The sequence below is a fragment of the Numida meleagris genome, chromosome 25 (assembly GCF_002078875.1).
Source record: "Numida meleagris isolate 19003 breed g44 Domestic line chromosome 25, NumMel1.0, whole genome shotgun sequence".
NCBI classification, from domain to species: domain Eukaryota; kingdom Metazoa; phylum Chordata; class Aves; order Galliformes; family Numididae; genus Numida; species Numida meleagris.
Genome location: NC_034433.1, coordinates 338966 through 357643, shown reverse-complemented (window position 1 = coordinate 357643; position 18678 = coordinate 338966). Strand labels below are relative to the sequence as shown.

At 61.2% G+C, this 18678-nt stretch overlaps 1 protein-coding gene across 1 annotated transcript; it reads right to left on the bottom strand.

The window, feature by feature from the left end:
• On the bottom strand, positions 1882–17305 carry GPR37L1 (G protein-coupled receptor 37 like 1). The gene is given in 7 exon segments (XM_021377165.1): positions 1882–3817; positions 5257–6066; positions 6068–6115; positions 6117–6187; positions 6190–6262; positions 6264–7130; positions 12216–17305. Coding segments are annotated over 6 exon segments (1848 nt in total). The 5' UTR covers positions 6297–7130; positions 12216–17305; the 3' UTR covers positions 1882–3004.

Sequence of the window (18678 nt, the reverse complement as noted above, 5' to 3'; positions counted from 1 at the left end):
GAAGGTGAGGTGCGTGGCAGACAGCAGCCCCCAGGAAGGGGCTGGACAGGGCTGCAGGCAGATCCCCCGGGAGTCACCCTTCCTGGGGCGAGGAGGAGGTGCAGCACCCTGGGGCTGTGGGGAGCAACGCCTGTGCTGTCCTTCCCCGGGCTTCAGGCTCCTCAGGCAGGGTTTGTGGTGGCAATGCCATCCCCCCCCCCCTAACCCCGAGGCTCTTCACCCCAGCATGGGGGACGGGGATTGCTCACAACCCACTACCATCAGCCTGCCCACATTGCCCTCAGCTGCCCCCACCTCTCATTGCTGCCCTGGGCACCTCGCCCCCCGTGCCTGGGCTGGATCTTGCCCCAGGTTCCCAGTTGTGCTGCTCCATAAGGACAGCGATGTGAGGGGCTGGTGCTAACACAAGGGAGTGCTGGTGATGCCAGCAGGGAGCAGAGCCAGGCCTTGTCCCCTCTGCCCCAGCCGTCCCTGGAAGCTCCTCATCTGCCCACGGTGCGGGGCTTGGAGCTCGATGATCTTTAAGGTCCCTTCCCACCTAAGGCATTCTGTGGTCATCGCTGTGTCCTGAGTGGCTGCGCACGATCCAGAGGGCATTGTCTGTGCCTGGCTGGGGGCTGCTGGCCTCGGTCAAGGGCTTCGTACAGGGACATGGGGGGACACGGGCACTTTCCCGTGGGAGCACAGGACCCTGCAGGTGATGGGGGTGTCCGAGGGCCTGCCCGGTTCTGCACACCAGCCCTGGCTTTGCTGCCCTGCCTCGAGGTGCTGGGTGGCATGGCTGGCTCCTTGCCTGCAGGTGGGGAGAGGAGAGGAGACCTCGAGGAGCCAGGGTGTCTCTGCCCCTCTGTGCTGAGTTCTTGGGTCTCTGCTGGTGCGGCCTTGGGGTTGCTTAGGGCCCGCTGGGGGGTGGGGTGTTGCTGGGCAGGGGGGGGGGCATGCTGGCAGCAGCAGGGAGGGTGCGTGGTGGGGCCAGATCTGACACAGTGGGAAGGCACTGGCCTGTCCCCAGCCCCATTGGGGTTGTGGGGGTGGCCAGGAGTGGGGGCTCTCAGTCCCCGTACGGCTCCTGGGGGTGGTGAGGCCGGGGGGGTTCTCTTCTGTTCTCATTTTTGCAGAATTGCACAAAGAGAGGTTTCCTTTTTATTTCTTCTTTTTTTTAATTTAATGAATTGTAAAGTGTCGTCACCCCTCTCCCCCCCCCCATTTTTTTTTAAGAGATATTTTGGCGCAAATTTGACCTCTGTTGGGAAATGATTCTTGTAACTGTACAATTTTTTTGCCTCCTAATAATAATAAATTAACAATTTTGCGTTGGTGGGTGTGGTTGCAGTTGTTGCTTCCTCTCTGCCGCTGGGCTGTCCCGTTGCACCTGGAATTATGCTTTGTGCTTACAGCGCTCCCCCTGGCTACCTGGGCATGGGGCTGGGGTGCAACATGCACCGGGGCCGTGCATCACCCGCAGCCCCTGGCCCTACAGCCCCCACCTTCCCTGCCCCCAGCCTGGCTCCCTCCTCCCCGTGCGCCCGCAGCAACAAGCCGGCCTTTGTTCGCCCTTGGCCGGGGCTCAGGACGGAGCGGCACTGAGCGAGCGCATGAGAGCAGCCACCTCACCCTTCCTCCCACCGCCTCTGCTGCCTACGGAGGGGGCCCAGCCCCGGGGAACCGTGCCCTAACCAGGACCCTGCTTGTCCCCCAGGCATCTGTGCCCCGGTAGCTGAGACCGCCCTGTGCTGTGAGGTGGTGCTCCCAAACCCCCACAACCCCAGCATCGTCAGCACCAACGCAGGGAGGGCTGGCGGAGGAACAGGAAAAACCCAGTTTTGTGCTACTGGGAAGAAAACTGGGGCTTTTGTTTCCCTGGCAACAGGGCTGAGAAAGCAAAGCTCGGTGGGTGCCGCTGCACAAAGCCCACAGTGAGCCCCTCGCATTCACCCGCCCGTAGCAACCGTCTCCCTCGCCCCGGCATCCCGCGCGCTGGGGCGGGTGCCAGCCACACACACAAGGAGCTTTCACAGCTCGGCTCCAGGGGCAGCACGGGGGGGGGGGCATCACGGCCAGCCTGCCCTCACTGCTCCTAGCAGCCTGGCTGGGGCCAGGAGTCCCGGTGAGAGGTGGATGTTGGGTTTGGAACGTGCGCTGGTTTGAGATCGGCACCTTGGGTGGGTTTTGTGCCCCTGATGGGCAAGGTGGACAAAGCACCAGGAGTGCTGCCTGGGGCTCTTTGGATGAGATGCAGGACGTTCGTCCGGCACGGTGCTTTGCAGGCTGTGGGGCACCTGTGCCCAGTGCTGAGCTTTGCCAAGAGTGACTCTAGCCCCACAAAGCGCTTGGGGTAACTCGGCGGGGGCTGCCCTGGCACTCAGCGGCACTCTGGAGCCATCGCCCATCACCCTCAGGTGCTGCCTGGCCCAGCCCCACTGCTTTCCTGACCCCCACGTGTCTTCTTACCCCACCAAGCTGACCGTGCCCACCCAGAGCCCCCAAGTCTAAGGGAAGAGCGTGGGGCCACACAACCCACCGCGCCCTGACCCCCCATTGCTCTGCATGTCTACGTGCGCGACGTGCTCTGGTTTACTGGTTTATTGAGCTCTTACAGGGCACTGCTGGGATCTGGTCGCTGGGACCTTCTCCTACTGTGGAGGGGGCTGACAGGAGGGGACGGGACAGGACGAGGGCAGTTTGTGTTTGCTAAGTCTTCTGCAAACCCTCCTTAATAGCAGATGGGACCTTTCCTGCACAACTCCATCAGCAAAGCAGCAACCCCCTGAGCCTGGCCAGGCACGGGGGGAGCTGATGTCCTTTGGGCAGAGGGAAGAAGGCCACAGACGTAGCCACGGGGACAGGACACCCCTTGCCCAACACGGGGTTTGAAGCCCACGGTGCAGCCCCTGAGTTGTCTCTCCTGCTTGCTCCACGTCCAGGCACGGGGCACTAACGGCAAAAACAACGTTTGGTCTTGGGAGGAGGTGGTGAAATGCTCTCTACGGCTCCTGGTTGGCTCTTAGCACGGCGTGCCGAGGGCCAGGAGGGGCGGAGGGGACTCCCGGGGCTTGTCGAAGAAGATGGAGGAGGACATCTCTGTCTTGAGCTTGCTTTCGGTGCTGCCCTCGCTGGAGGCGGCGTCGGGACCGCAGCCCTCGCAGCAGCAGCAGCAGCAGTCCATGAAGGCCTGGCCCAGCGGTCTGCAGAGGCACAGGAGCAGGACGGGCGTCACCGAGCACTTGAAGAACAGAAAGAACTGGTTGATGAGGTTGAGCAGGTCCAGGGTCTGCTTGGACATGTCGGGGGACATGTAGGCCACCACGATGTTGCAGACGTTCTCGGGGGTGGTGCAGAGCCCATAGATGATGGTCAGCCCGATGATGGTGCAGTTCAAGTGGCTCTCGCACTGGCTGTGCTTGGTCCCGCGGCACTCGGCCTTCTTCTCGGTGCCGCGGATCCTGCGGGTCACCAGCTGGCAGCTGACGGTGAAGAGGATGGGCAGGCAGAAGTAGCAGCCGAAGTACCACCACATCCGAGCGTTCTGGTAGGTGAGCACCAGCGAGTAGACGGACTCGGGCAGGTTGGACGAAGGCTTCATGGTGCAATACTCGGTCACCACGCCGGACACGGGCGACGTGTCCTGAGCCAGCTGCCAGAGCAGGACCTCCGGCACCGACAGCGTCATGGAGCCCACCCAGATGACGGCCAGCTTGGCAATGATGGACTGGCACTGCTCGATGGGCCGGGCGCTGGCCTGCGGGCTGGTGGCCGCGTGGAACCTGTCGATGCCCAGGGCGCAGAGGCTGAAGGTGGTGACTCCCAGGGATGATACCTGGAGAAGGGGAGGCAGAACAGGTGGGACTCGCAGTGGGGACATCAGAGGGGTCACCTTGATGATGGCTCTGGAAGCCCGCAGCTGCCCAACAGCCCCAGACCCTTCCTCCAAGGTTTGACCGAGGTCACATCCCAGGTTTGGAGCCACTTTCCTGTGACTCGTGGAGGGGCACTGGATAAAAGTGTCCCTTGACCCATGTGTCCCTTGACCCATATGTCCCTTGACCCGTGTGTCCCTGCACAGCTCCCTGTTCTGCACAAGGCTTTGCTGGATGTCAGTCTGTCCATCCAGCCAGGTGGGAATAGCAGGGTTGTCCCTCCGGCTCTTCCTCTATTCTGGATGTTTTTGGAGAGGAAAAGCACAGACCACTGCTCCCATTAGAGCCTTCCCAGGGCCCTGGCTGCCCAGGCTGGCTCGTCCCTGTCCTGCAGATCTGCTGCCTGCTTCCCAGGCGGCCCAGTACAGCTGAAGACACCGTTGTCACAAACCAGCTCGGGGCAATTTCCGCTGCATTGAGGAAAAAGATCCCTGTTTGCCAAAGGGAAGGGGCCAAAGGAGGCAAAGGGAGGAGGGCTGCCCAGGCGCTGAGGGTCACAATCAGCATTCAACCCTGCAGCCCCTGGCCAGGAACACGGCGGTCACATGCTGCTGTCCCAAAGCCCCGCGGCTGTTCCTGGCCTCACGAAGCCACCAAACGTCCCCCTGTGCTGAAGGACATTGCCAGCACTTGGGAAACCTCCTGATGCGTGTGCAGCATGCAGCAACCTGCCAATGGGTTTTGCAAGAAACAGACCTGGCACCTCCGCCCCAGAACAGCTCTGACATCCCCACTGAGCCCTTTGCAGTGGCTCAGCTATTAACGAGTTGGCCTCGTTAGTGTTGCAGGGTGCTGGCTGCAGTCAGGCCACATAGGGCTGTGCCTGGCATCACCCAGACCTGTATCCAAAGCGGCATCACTGAGTGCCCTGTGCAGGTGTGTGCATCCAGGCCATGAGCAAACACTCCTGGGGCCTCCTGCAATAACACCCGCCCTGGCTGCCCCCCCAGGAGCGTACAGAGCCCACCTCCAGAAGATTTGGGGTGATTCTGGGGAGGGAGTGTGACAGGGCATGTGTCATCCAGAGTACCTGGAGCTCAGGGACACGGCTTAGCATGGACTTGATAGTATTGGGTTCATGGTTGGACTTGATCTTAAGGGTTTTTCCCAATCTGAATGACTCTACGACTCTATCCCATGTTTCTACATCTTGGGTCATTTTTTTTCACCCATAAGGAATGAGCAGAGATCCCAGGTCCCCACCCCTAACCCTGCCCCAGCGCTGCTCAGCAGTCAGTGTGGGAATTGTCCCTCCATGGTGGGGTCTCTGGGCACACGGTGCCAGACCCTGGGCAGCGATGGTGCCCCCAAAAGAAGGGGGCAGAGAGCAGCCCCTTACCTCCATGAAGGGCACGACGCGGCACGAGATGTCCCCCAGCAGCCGCTTCTTGGTGATCTCGTTGAAGATGACCACAGGTAGGCAGAAGAAGAGGATGAGGAAGTCCCAGAAAGCCAGGCTGGCCAGGATGGAGTTCCAGGCGCTCTTCATGTAGTAGTTGTGCCACACGATGCACATCACCGAGAGGTTCCCGATGATGCCCACCGCGAAGACGATGAGGGACAGGAACATGACGGCGTAGGCGCTGTAGGAGTTCTCCGTCACCGGGTACAGGGGGTTCTGGATTTGCAGCCGCTTGTCGGACACCGTGGTCAGGTTGGCGGCGGGCTCGGCCCCCTGCCCGTCTGTGGGGACCCCGTGCTGCTGCTCCGAGGGGTCGGTGCTGGACGGCACCAGGGCCCTGGTGGGGTGCAGGCTGGCGGCGTTGATGGGCCGCGGGAACTCCACGCGCACCCCCGGCACGTATTGCTGCACCGACTTGGAGTCCTCCACCGTCCCCCGGCGCGGCCGTGCCTTCAGCTCTGCGTTATCCTGTGCAACCACGGGCAGCACCCTACCTCCACCCGCACCCTGGCTTGGGTGCACGCTGCCTTCTGCGTGCTGCCCAGCTGCGCCTGGCATCGCCGCGGCCCCCTGCAGTGCCAGCAGCAGGAGGACGAGCGATGGGGGCGAAGGCATGGTGTCCTCCGCAGCCTCTGCGGGAAGCGTCTGACGGAGCAGCCCCGGGGCTGCGGGGGACGAGGAGGGGCCGGGGGAGCTCCGCTCGGTCCGGCTGCGGCCGCTGCTATGGGCGCTGCGGAGCGCCCCGGGCCAGGATAAAGGAGCGGCGGAGCCGGGCCCTCTGCTGGTCACCCACCGACCGCTGCCGGGACGCTGCCAAGAGCTGAGAGCCACAGCCTGGGCTGCGCATCCCCACAGCCCACCCGCGTCCCCCAGCATCTCCCCATGGGGCCCTGGGCAGCCTGAGCTGGTGGGGGGCAACCAGCCCACGGGAAGGGGTTGGGGGGGGTGATCTTCAAGGGCCCTTTCAACCCGACCATTCCATGAGTCTATGATTCTTGTTTTACAACTCCATGATTCCATGACTCTATGGCTCAGTGATGGTTTTATAGGATTCTGTGAACCCAGACTGAGACGCCCCCCAGACCACTGGGGGTCTAAGGAGGACCGAGGGTCTGTGACCTCCCATGTTCACCCCTCCCCATTCCCATCACTTCTGCTGTCACAGGACAACGTGTTCTGTAAATTAAACCTTATCCTATGTACTCCCTAGAAAACAAACAAAGCCAACAAACAAGAGCTCAATTCCTCTGGTACTGGCTAACCTAACACATGAATCCGTTCATTCATCACTTTAATTCACGAGGTTTCTAATCCACAAGTTCTCCCCTGCAGTTCGTAACCTGTAACTCACATCTGCCCTAACTCCTGCCCTGTGCCAGCAGTGGGAGCACTCATCCTTCCTCCTCCTCCCTCGGTGCAGGTGTCCCCTCTGTCACATGGGGAAGCAGCTGCCGGATCTGCTCCATCTCCGTGAGTTAACGGGTTCTGAAGAAGACGCCGGGCAATGAATGGGCTGCGGGAGGCGGCGAGATGCAGAGGATTCCCATCCCTGGATACTTTTGAAGGGGGAAGCAGCATTCCAGCTCCTGCTGGGTTCTGCAGGAGCAGACAGTGGGAATGCCCAAGGGCTGTCCTGGGTGCAACGGGTGCACAGATTTCTGGCCCACCTAAAAAAAGGGGAATGGCTCAGCCAGAGCTCAGCGGTGCCTGAGCACCAGGTGAGGCTGCTGCAGCACTCCAGGTGCTCTGCTCCAAGGACACCAGCAGCCAGGGGGAAGATCAGGTGCGACACCAGGCACAGTCGAGCAGATCTAAAATGAATCAGACATTCTCATTAGCAGAGAGCAAGCCCCAAAAAGGTGAGCTCTGAAGGAGGAAAACTAGAGCCCGATTGCTCAGTGCCCAGAAGTTGGGATGCAGAGCGGGGGCGTGCAATGCCTGCATTTGGATTACGTGGGATAACAGAAGGATGGGTGACACCACCCCCTCCCCAGTGACCCCCAGGGCTGAGCCCAGCACCCCGTGCAGGCGTGAGGGGAGAGACGGGGCACGGCTCCGTGCAGGAGGAGGAGGATGGAGCCTTCCCAGTGCCCGCGGCCGCTCGGAGGAGGGAGCCCTCGGCCGCTCCGCAGGGTGCTGGCACCTCAGCCGGGTGCTGCTCTGCAGGGAGCGGGGCTATTTTTAGTTTCATTTCATTGCACAACAGCGGGTGCGGCATGGAACCGCCTGAAGACAACAGCGGAGTTCACTGGGGCAAGGTGACACTGCGGCGGCACGGCAGTGACCTCGGGGAACCGCTGCCCACAGCCCCCCCGGGCCCAGCAGCTCCCAGCCAGTGGCGGCCCCAGACCACGGGCCCCAGAGGCTCTTTGGGAACCACACATTTCTCCTCTCCAGCCCGGATTTGCAGACGGGCTGAGGCTGTTTCTCGGGAGATGAGTGCGCCCAGGCTTTGCGCGCGTCTCCTGGGAGCACTGCAGCAGTCGGAGCTTCCAAGTGTCACCCAGGAGAGGTTTCTTCCTCCATCCTCTCTTCCAGATATCTCACCCAAGCCTCAGTGCCTCTGCACACAGATCAGCTCCCCTCTGACGTGTCCCCACCTTGGGATGGTATCCCGCAATGAGCCCAGAGTTTAAGAAAGAAAAGGAGCAAACGTGAGAAATTTCTCAGCCTGCACTGCCCCACAGCAAAGGTCCTCCCCACCTTCTGGGGCTTCTTAAAGCTGCTGCTTTGTAGTGAGAGATCTTTGCTGCAGCCAAAGGGAGATCTGAAGCTGCTCAGCACCACTGCACCTCCCGCTACGTCCCTACAGCCACAGTTGGGGCTGCCTGGATGGATCCCGGTGGTGTGGCTGCCTTCAGTCCCAGTTTCTACGGCATCATTATGGTCTGATTTTTTGGTCGATGAGCCTCATAGGTCCCTGTGCGATGCCAGGAGGAAAGCAGCAGCCTGTTGTCTGCAGCACACACTCCTGGGAGCAGAGCAAACTCCTGTTTACCCAGCGCCCCGACGGTGATCCAGCCGCTCCTTTAGAAAGTGGGGAGAGGGCAGGGAGGGGACGCAGCAAACAGACAGAGCTGTGGCACCATTCCCAGCAGCAGCTGCCTTAAAGCTCAGCCCTGTTTGGCAGTGGTGAAACCAAGGGGGTGAGGGGATGTCCCTGAGCTGCTGCAGGACGCCGGGTGCAGGGGCTCCCTGTGGCACTGAGGCTGTTGCCATCAGCCCCTTCTGTTTGCAGCTTGGTGTTCAGGGAAGGAACTGAAAGCCCAAAGCGAGTTCAGCTTAGGACAAAGGCAATATCTGCCAGCACAGGAAAACGAGCGATGTCCTGGAAGTGGCGCGATGCTGCTTGGAGAGGCGCCGAGCTCAGCCCCTTTGTCTGACCCCTTTTGGCACTTGGCTCACAAATTCCCTCTGAACACTCGAGGTCTCATGAATGCAATTGGGAGCAAAACCACTGACGAGCTCCTCATAGGAAACAGGCTGCCTTCAAACCCTCCACCTTCTTTTTTGGGCAAATACGGCACCTGCTGTGACACTGTGCCGGGGGTTTGGAGCTGCACAGAGCTGTGATGTGGGGGGAGATTTCAGCATCCCCTTGGGGACATCCCTGGAGAGGGCACTGTGCTGCAAGGGTTTGGTCACCTTGTTTCCTAACGTAGCAGCGCTTCCCTGCCTGAGCTGTTCTCAGCTGCTCCTGCACCCCAAACCCAGCCGGGCACGGAGCACGGGGCTGCAGAAGGACTTTGGTGGCAGGACACAGTAAGTCGGGATGGTGGTTGGAATTGGTGATCCCAAAGAGCCTCTCCAACCTACAAGATTCCGTGAAATTATTCTATGGTTCAATGATTCTATGATCTCTGCTTACTGGGAACACCGCAGCTCGCGGTCTAAGTGCTATGGGCCTGGCAGGGGTCCAACAGCGTGCACCTTATGGGGCACAGAGGGATGGGGAGCTGCACTGGGAGCTCTGGTGCACCCAGAGAACACGGCTCGATGGGTGACGTGACCTTGCAGCAGCTGCCACGGGTTCCCACGCTGCAGATGTGCCACCCAGAGCCCCCCCATTCCAAACCCAGCCTTGATCTCCTGAGCTGATCTCCCCATTTGCCTTCAAACCTTCAATGGCTGCTCACAGCCTGACCCGGTGCTGCCCCTTCTGCACGCACGTTGGCCCTCCTGGACTGATAGCAAGCACTGCAAAGATGGTGCCACCAATGCCACCTCTACGCATCCCTCCCTGCCCCGGGGTCTCTATGCTTCCTGCTACGCAGTGCAGGGTGTGTGCGGACCCCGCTCCAGCTGCCCCCAGCCCTGCCGAGCCCCACACAGGGGGTTTGTCCCCAACCCCCTGTGGGGAGCAGAGCGCTGCGGTGACACTTTGCAGCTGCCACAGTCGCCCCACCCTGGGTGGGGACGAAGGTCACCCTGCAGAAAGTTCGGTTCCTTGCTGACGGAAAAATGGGGGAAATTCCCTGCTTGGCACAAATACAAACGAGGGCTGGGGCCAGAGACCCTGTGCCCAAGAAGCCCTCTGTCCTCCCAGGGTCACAGCAGGACCCCAAGTGCCGTGGATGTCCCTTGGAGCTTGTCACGTTCTCAAAGCTGTTGCCAAAACTGGGATCGCACCCAGAGACCCAGGAGACAGCCAGGCTCTGTGTTGTGCCCAGCACAGGGAGCTGGGCGCTGGTGCCAGAGGGGTGGGCATCACCCTGCTGCACGGAGTGACACGGGATGGGCACAGAGGAGCTGCTCAGCACTGACCCACATGGCCACCAGCCAGCAGCCCACACAGAGCGGGGTTCCTCCGTGCTGCAAGAAGGCAGCATCACTCAAGGTGTTCTCCCCGAGATCCAGGTCAGTGCCTCCAGCCCCGTACCGAAGCTGGTGGCTCTGAGTCACCAGGTGACACAGCCCCATCGCCAGTATCTGCCAGGTGTGGCAGCTCAGTGGGTGACGTGAGCCCATGGGCAGTGATGTGGCTGTAATTGCAGCATGGAGCTGATAGCGTGGCCACGCTCCCTCCCAGCACTCGTGACTCGAGGTGGGGGAGAGAGAAACCGGGATCTGAATGGTGGATCCTCATCTGTATCACCTGCGGCAAAGCACCGCTTGAGCCAGGGGATGCTGAGTGAAGAAGGGATGGGGAAGCTCGGGGCAGAGCCCGTCCTGCTCCACACGCCTGGGCTCCTGCAAGCTCCCAGCTGTGGGCTCAGTTTCCTCACTTTTCTGCCTGTCCTTCATTCCGATGTTTTCTGACCTCAGCCTGGAGGAAGCCTTCCTTGCCCCGTGAAATCTTCCACCCACTCTGATCTTCTCCCTCTCTGTGGCTATAAATTGCCACGGAGCATCCACTGCTGGACGGCAGCCACTCGGTGTTCCTGCAGCTCCTTGGGGTTCGTTTTGGAGGGATTCTGAGCACAGCCAGCTGGAACAGCACCCAAAGGTGCAGCACCCAGAGGGTCCACGCCGCATCCTTCCATAGACCTTGCAAAGGATGGTTGGGTTGGAAGGGTCCTTACGGCCCCCAGTCCCAATCCTGCCGTGAGCTGGGTGCTCCCCCCCATCAGACTGCCCAGGGCCCCATCCATCCTGAACACCTCCAGGATGGGGCCCCCGCAGCTCTCTGGGGAGCTGCAAGAGGGACGAGCAGCGCCCGTAGGAGGATCCCATCCTCCTCCTTAGAGCAAGGAGCGCCGCAGGGTGCCCCCACTGACAGCACACCGCTACAAACTCCGCTCCGTCCCCCAGCGCTGCGTCCTCGGACGGCAGAGCCGCGCCAAAGCCCCCCAGGCAGCACAGAGCCCTCCCCGCTGCCGGGCAGGCGTAGGTGGTGCCCGCAGAGCCGCGCGTCACCGCGCAGGAATGCAGCCTGGATGGCACGGGGGAAGGACAGGGACCTGCCGCCCAGCACCGGGGGCCCCGGAGCCTTTTGGGGACCTCTTTCCCCATAGGGTGACACGGGCGCGGTCCCCCCCGCCGGCACCTTGCTGCGGGCACACAGCCCTTTCCCCACCGAGCTCTCAGCAGCGGGGGGGGGCACGCACGGGGATGCTCCCGCCCCGGCTGCTGGGGGTCAGCGGAGCCCCGTGCTTGGCTGTAAGCGCGCGCTGTTTGTCCCAAGGGTTTCTAGGAGTATCACAGCAGAAGCTTCTAAGAAGCAACAATAGGAGCTTGCTGGAAGTAAAGCGATAGCTTTGCTAAAGTTATAACCCTGTCTAAACAAAGAGTGAAAGCCGGGCAAGTGACACGCAAAACCACAGCACCGAAAGCCAACACCGCTATTTTTCTTCAGGCACAACTTGCCAAAGGCGTAAAAATGAACATTCAAGCAAACATTCGAGCATTTCTAAGTACACAACTTGCAGTTACCCGCCAGGGAGACAACACAGCAAAGCGCACCGGGAGAGAGCGCGACGTGAGACCTCGCAGGGAGCTCCCCGCGCCCCGGACACGGGGGGACGAAGTGCGGAGCCCCCGGGACGCGGCTCTGAGCGCTCCCTCCCGAACCCTGCGGGGACGGAGCCGCTCCCCGCGTTATTCCCCTCCGAGCAGCGCTGGAAGCCGCCGGGCCGCAGCCACGCATCGATTCCCGCCCGCGCTGCTTCGCTTCCCCGGGAGCACGGAGCGGAGCGGGCGGGGATCGGGAGCTGCTGCAGCGGGCGGCGATGCCCGGGCTGAGTGCGGGGAACCCCCCGCGTCCCACGGGCATCACACCCACAGCCGCGCCCCGGACACGCATCTCTGGGATTGTTTCGGTCAAGAGCACAGAACGCACTACTACCCCCCCCCGGCACCGTCCCCATACCGGGGTCAGAGACAAGCCACAACCCCCACCACCAAACACCACCCCCCAAGCGCACAGCGGCCACCAGAAACCAAATCCGAATTCTCACCAATGAGCTTTCAGGAGTGACCAAAGCAGCCAATCAGAGCCCAGGTCCCTCAGGTGGGACTGATGCAGCCAATCAGAGCCCAGCTGTCGGCAATAACCCCTCGGCAGGGACGCAAGCAGCCAATCAGAGCTCCAACCTGCCGCACCTGTGTTGAGCGCCAGCTGTGTTCTGATTGGCTGCGCTGCTACACGGGCTCACCCAGCGCACGACATTTCCTATAGCAGGGAAATAAAGAGCGGAGTCAGCGTCGCTGGGATGGAGGTGATGGCGGCAGCGCGCCCAGGTGGGGGCAGCCGGGCTCCTCCGGCCGTGGGAGCGGCACGGGGTGACGCGGCCGCTGCTCCCAGGTGCCCTCGTGCCCGGGGTCGGGCAGTCCCAGCACAGCGCGTCCCCTGTGCCACCGGGCGTGCGCTGCGGGCAGACAGCGCGGTCTCCAAGGAGACAGTTCCATCTCAGCCCTGGTTGCCGTGGAAACCGGTTGTTTTCCGTGTGCCCGCTCCATCCCTCGGCGTTACGGGTACGGTCATTGGAATCAAACTTCGATTTGGGATCAGGAGGAGCTGCTCCGACGTGCGGGGCTCAGCGCGATCCCCTGCTCCGCAGGCACCCACCCATGCACATCACCCAGCAGCCGCCCATTGTCACCCATTGTCACCGTCACATTGTCACCCGGGCACCGCAGCACGAGGGGAAGGGGCTGAGTGCCCGTGGGGCTGCATCCCAGGGAAACAGCAGGGGTAGGAGCAGCCGTGCCCACAGCAGCACACGCCCCACGGGCAGATATTCCTGGCATGGGGTGGGTGCGGACATTTCTCTTTCATCCGTGGTCCCGGCCCTGCCCCACGTTCCCGCTGCGGTGCTGGGGTGAGGGCGCAGGCACCAGTGCGGCAGCGCAAGCACTGAGCCCTGCAGCCTGAGTACGTGCCAGCAGCAGCGCCCAGCCTTGGCACAGCACCTTGCACGGTGCCTGTCTACAGCTTTGGCACAGCACCACGCACATCTCCGGCCTTGGCATGGTACTGTGCTCGTCTCCAGCCTCGGCAGGACACCATGCACTGTGCACCGTCTCCAACAGCAGCATTGTGCAGCCGCCCACTGAGCCTTCGCCGCAGCTCTTCCAGGCTGGGAATGCCAGGCTGTGCCTGCAGCGTGAGCTGCTGCCAGCCTCAGCCTTGCCTGGTAACCACACGGGGCAGCAATAAATATCCTGGGGACAATGCAGTGACACAGGTCCCTCCTCAGCCGTTGGCGCTGGGAGCTGACACGAGTCGCGCGATGGAAAGTGGCCAGCAGGGAGCCGTGCAGGACATGGGCACACACGGTTTGCTCAACCAGGAGCTGCAATTTAAGGTTATCTGCTGGAAAATGAGCATTTGGGCAGAGTCCTCGTGGTCAGGCACAATCAGCACTCTTGCAAACGGTGGCATTGCTCTGCAGTGCCTTGCGGTGCCCTTTGCAGCACGGATCAGTGTGGCCATGCCAGAATGGCCTGGTGGCTCTCAGACCTCTTCTCTGGGGTCCCCACGTGCTCCTGCCCATGGGTGGCCTTGGTGTCAGTGGGCTGCAGGAGCGCTGATGAGCCGACTCTTGCTCATCCCTGGCAGTGCTGCAACAGCAAATCTGCATTCACCCACTCCAGGACAGGGGGACCCTGCCAGACACTGCCCGTTCCAGCTCACTGCAGGGTGAAATATTGGAACTTTCTGCCTCTGACCAGCATTTCCCATCTCAGGCTCCACAAGATGTAGAAACAAAACAAATATGACTCGGATCTGTTGCCCTTGGCTTTCCTCCATGGAAAATTTTCAAAACGGTGCCTTTTGCTCCAAAATCCTCCAGCAGAAGGGACTTCCCCATGGTTTTCTGTGCCCTGCCCACCTGGGACACGTACATGGGAGCTGCAGGACGTGGGGGGGCGGCTGGGACACAGCTCAGCAAAAGGCATCAGGAAAGCAGGGGAATTTCTGCCATCCTCCCTGCAGTGATACAGCACTGCGACGTGCCACCACCTCCACATGGGGCTGTGCTTAGGATGACTGGCTGCGCTGGGAGCACGCTGCCTGACCTCAGCACGGGCATCACCTGCAGGAGCAGAGCAGTGTGGGGTGGGGAGCCTGGCAAGCAGGTTTGGGGCTGAGGCCGCCCCTCCTGTGAGGCGCAGGCTGCCTGCATCCTGGTAAACACGTTGCGAAAGGCTGGAGTTGGTGGAGCCGGGTCACAGCTGAGTCACCGACCGCGTGCTCCACGCCACTCCGATCGCCATCCGTGCTTGGCCAGGTGCCTCCTGCTCTGTGTGGTGGCACTGACGTGGTCCCTCAGCTCACAGGGTGGACACAGCAAGGACATCCTCTGCAGAGCTGTCCTGGGCACAATGCTCAGGGCCATGGAGGTGAGAGCAGGGTCAGCTCTCAGTGCTTGGCTCAGTCCCATAAGGCCCAAAGCCACGTTCCCATCCACCATACTGGTTTGCTTGTTGGGAGATGCCTAGCACGCTGCATGGTGTGTGGCCATGCCGTGCACACACTGCTGTGTGTCACCCCATCTGCTTTTACCCATCACTTTCCCCATTGTGGGGTTGCCCTAGGATGGTGAGCAGCTGTGATAACCATGAGCCATACTGCCCGGGATGGAACAAGGCACCTGCCAGCTTAGGAACCTGCTGCAGGCTGCATGCTCTGTGCTGGAAGATACTCAGGAGCAGGCTTCCTGCAGCAGCCACAAGATCTCAATCTGCCCTCAGCACCAGGCTGTGGTTTCCTTTAACTCCTCTCTTTTCAGGATCTGGCAATACAGGAACTGCAACAACATCTGGAGAGACGGAAACAGAGAAGGTGCGGGACCGTGCTGTGTTCCAGATGTGCTGAGCATCCTGCCCAGCTTTCTCTGCTGGTGCTCCATGCCATGTCCCCAGGACCCAGCACCAGATACAGGGCAGAACTCTGACACCCGGTTGCATCTCCAGCTCAAGCCAACTCAGTCTGCCCTCAGGGAGCAGTGCCAGCCTCACCACCTGGGTGCTCACCATGAGTCACCTGCACAGTAACAACCAGCCAGAGGCTGCCAGTGGCATGGAGCTGTGCCGAGGCTGGAGCAGCCACCACCTGGCAGAGCCTCTTGGGCTGCAGGGCCAGCAGGAGCCCACTGCCAGCACCAGCTTTGGTCAGCACTGCCTCCTGGGATCATCCTCTGCAGGAAATGGCCAAAAATCTCCTAGCATCCCCGAGCAGCAGAGACTCCAATCCTACCACAGCGTGCACCTGTACCTAAGCTCACCCTTAGTGTCCTCCAAAAGCAACTGCACATCCTCATGCCATGCCTCAGCTTTGGGCTGCTCTTCTTCTTTCTCTGGATCATTTGTTGAGGCTTCAAAACAGCACTGTTTGTGCAACGAGTGCAGGCCCAGCACCCACACCAGCTGCAGTCCTGATGGCATTGCTCGGGCAGGCGGGCACTGCTGCAGGAGAGCAAGAAAGGGTTAGCCCTGCTGGTGATGCCTGCCTGCAGGTATGCGAGCTATGTGCCAGCACAAGCACACCAGCTCAGCAGGGGAGAGACGCGCCTTGGCGCTGCCCGGGTTGCCTGGAGATCGCTCTGCAGGAGGATGGAGGCAGAAGGGAGCAGCACGCTGGGCTGGCGTAGAGCTGGGTGCACCCCAGACCTCCCTGCTGGCTCGGGGGGTGGGGTGGGGGGGTGCTGCCCACCCGTCCCAGTGTGTGCTCTGCTCCAGGGGCATTTCCCTGGCAAATGAGCCCGTGCCCTGCTCAGCCGTGCCCACAGTTGGATTTGCTTTGCAAAACAAGAAGGTGACTGCCAGCACAAAGAGAGGGCAGCAAACATGCCCAGAAACACCCACTGAGACGCTGCTGGCTCTGTCTGGTTTATCTGCAGGGCTATCACCACGGCCACGGTCACCACAGCAGCTGCTGCCATGGGACCTGTGTTCTGCACACCCTGTCCCACTGCCAGCCCCAGCTCCGTGGCCATGAGGCAGTTGATGTGTGACACCAATGGGGTGTGACACTTGGAGTGTGACACCGTTGGGGTGGAGCTGTTAAAGACAGTGACCATTGCTCTTGATGTTTAGTGCCTCTGGCACATGGGATATATGGCTCCAGCACAGTGTATGGGAATGACAGGCTGGCATCTGTAGGGCGAGGGAGAAGGGATGAAGGTGTACTCCCACCTGGGGGAGGCTGTGTGGCTGGAAGAGGCACCGAGAGGGACCACGCAGCTGAGCAGCGAGGCTGGGGGTGATGCAGGTGGGACTGCTGGGTGAGGTCTCCTCAGAGTTCCACAGAGGGGAAATTTGTCTGCCTGCCCCTAAAAGCCTCCTGTCTCCCACTAGGCACGTGGTGAGGATGCTGAGCTTGCTGTGATGGTGATGCTCAGGCTCGCCCCTCCCTGCCCCCCAGCTCCCCCCATCCATCACCAAGCAGGGACGGAGCCGACCCCGCTAAGGGCTCCCCGTGTGCCGTCCCTTTATGGTGCACAGCAGCATAAAGAACTCATTGTTCCCGCATGGAAATGATCATCCGCCCAGCCTGGAAACACAGAGCAGCTCTGTCAGCACCGCTCTAGGGTTTCAAAGGCTGAGATCAAAGGGCCCCCCGGGTTCTGACTGCCAGCCCTTCAGAGACACCTGTCATAAAGGCACCTCCTGATTGTTCCCATTTCGCCCGTGGGAGTCACCAGGGCCGTGGGGCTCAGCGCTGGGATGGGTGCAGACAAAGGGCTGTTACTGGGGAAGGGATCCTGCAGGGATGTCCCTGTGTCCCTGCACCAGGGCTCGCTCCCACCCCGATCCCGTGTTTGGCAGCCACCTCGCCTGTCCCAGCACCGTGCCCTCTGCAGAAGGCTGAAATCCCTCCTGGCAACTGCTTCCCCCCGCACTTATCTCCCGGACTTCAGACCCGGCCGTCATTATCTGCAGACACACCTCGTGCGGGCGGCTCTCAGCCCGCCAGCGCCGTATTCCTCCGTCTGCGCAAAGTTGGCAGAGGCGGCCCCGCAAATGCCAGCGCTCTTATGCAACCCCAGCACCACAGCGCTGCCGGCCGAACCCGCGCGGCTCCTGGCACCGCTGGGAGCACCGGGAGCGCTGGGGTGGGCTGGGGGGGGGAGAGGGGAGGGGTTTGGGGCTCCCTCTTGAGAGCGTTTCCAAAGCGCAGAAAGCACAGCCCGCAGCACGTGTGGGGTGAGCGCGGTGCGTTCTCAGCAGGTCAGGATCAGTGCTGTCAGGAGGAGAATCGGGATGCGCGGCCGTGGGAAGTCATAAGGGAAAGTGGCTCAGCTGCCCAGCAAGTTGTGGAGCTAATTAAAGCAGAAGGAGATGGTTTATATTGGCTCTGAGGTTCCTATGGTTGGGGGACAGCCAGGTCCTGAGTGAGAGTGGGGCAGCCCTGGCCATGGGTTGCATGTCCCAGAGCGGGGGGTGGGGATGTGTGACCCTACTGCCATGTCCCTTGCTGGAGCATGGCTTGTCTGTCCCCAGGCAGCACAGGCGTGATGCTGCAGCCCATCCTTTCCCTTGTCTTCACCAAGGGCAGCTAAAGGGACCTGAGGGCAGGAGGAGCTGGAGGGCCCTCACCCCCAGTCCCTCCAACTGCAGATACCGGCACAGGATGCAAGGTCTCCATGTCCCAACGCCCTGGGGTCCACGCAAGCCATGCTCAGAGCTGAGCTCACTCATCCTGGGGCTGCTGGGGCCCTGGGACCCCCCAGAAACTCCACTCATCACCCACTGCGGGGCCGTGCCGGCCTCTGTTTGCCCTCATTTCTGCCCCTCCCGGCACAGCCGTGTTTGCCTTCTCATGGCACCCAGCGCTGAGCAAACAGAGCGTGGGGACAGACGAGCAGCTGGCAGGGAGCTCCCCGTGCTCCCTCCAGCGCGGGCTCTGCAATAAAAATGCGGATCCAGTTTGAGCCAGGAGGCTGCGGGGTGGGGAGGGCTGGCACAGCGGGGCTGCTGGGGGGAGTGGAGAGGCTCAGCAGCTTCACCTGCAGATGCCATCGTCCCTAAATCACCACGATGACGGTGACGCAGAATTTCTGCATGGGAGTTGCACTGTGCCGCAGCAGGGTGGGTGCCGGCAGGGTGGGCGCACCCTGGGGCTGGAGCAGTCTTTAAACTGATTTCCCCAAGTCCATACGGATCCACGTAAAGATAATGGCAGATCAAAGCCTGCTGGTGACAAAGCCAACGCACTCCGGGCTCAGTGCAGGGCACGTTCGAGGCAATAAAGTTGGACTGGTTGGTGCTGGCGGGCTGCCTTCGCTCAGCAGGAATGGGATGGCTGATGTGCTCATCAATGTCACTTGTGAACTGGTTTAAGCCAAACTGGAGGGTGACCAGAGCTTTCTCTACCAGAGAAAGATCCAACAGATCCCACCTTTTCCTGGAGAGTGACCCACATGGATACATGGGGCTGGCAGTCACTGCTGGTGATTGGCTTCTCCTGGCAAC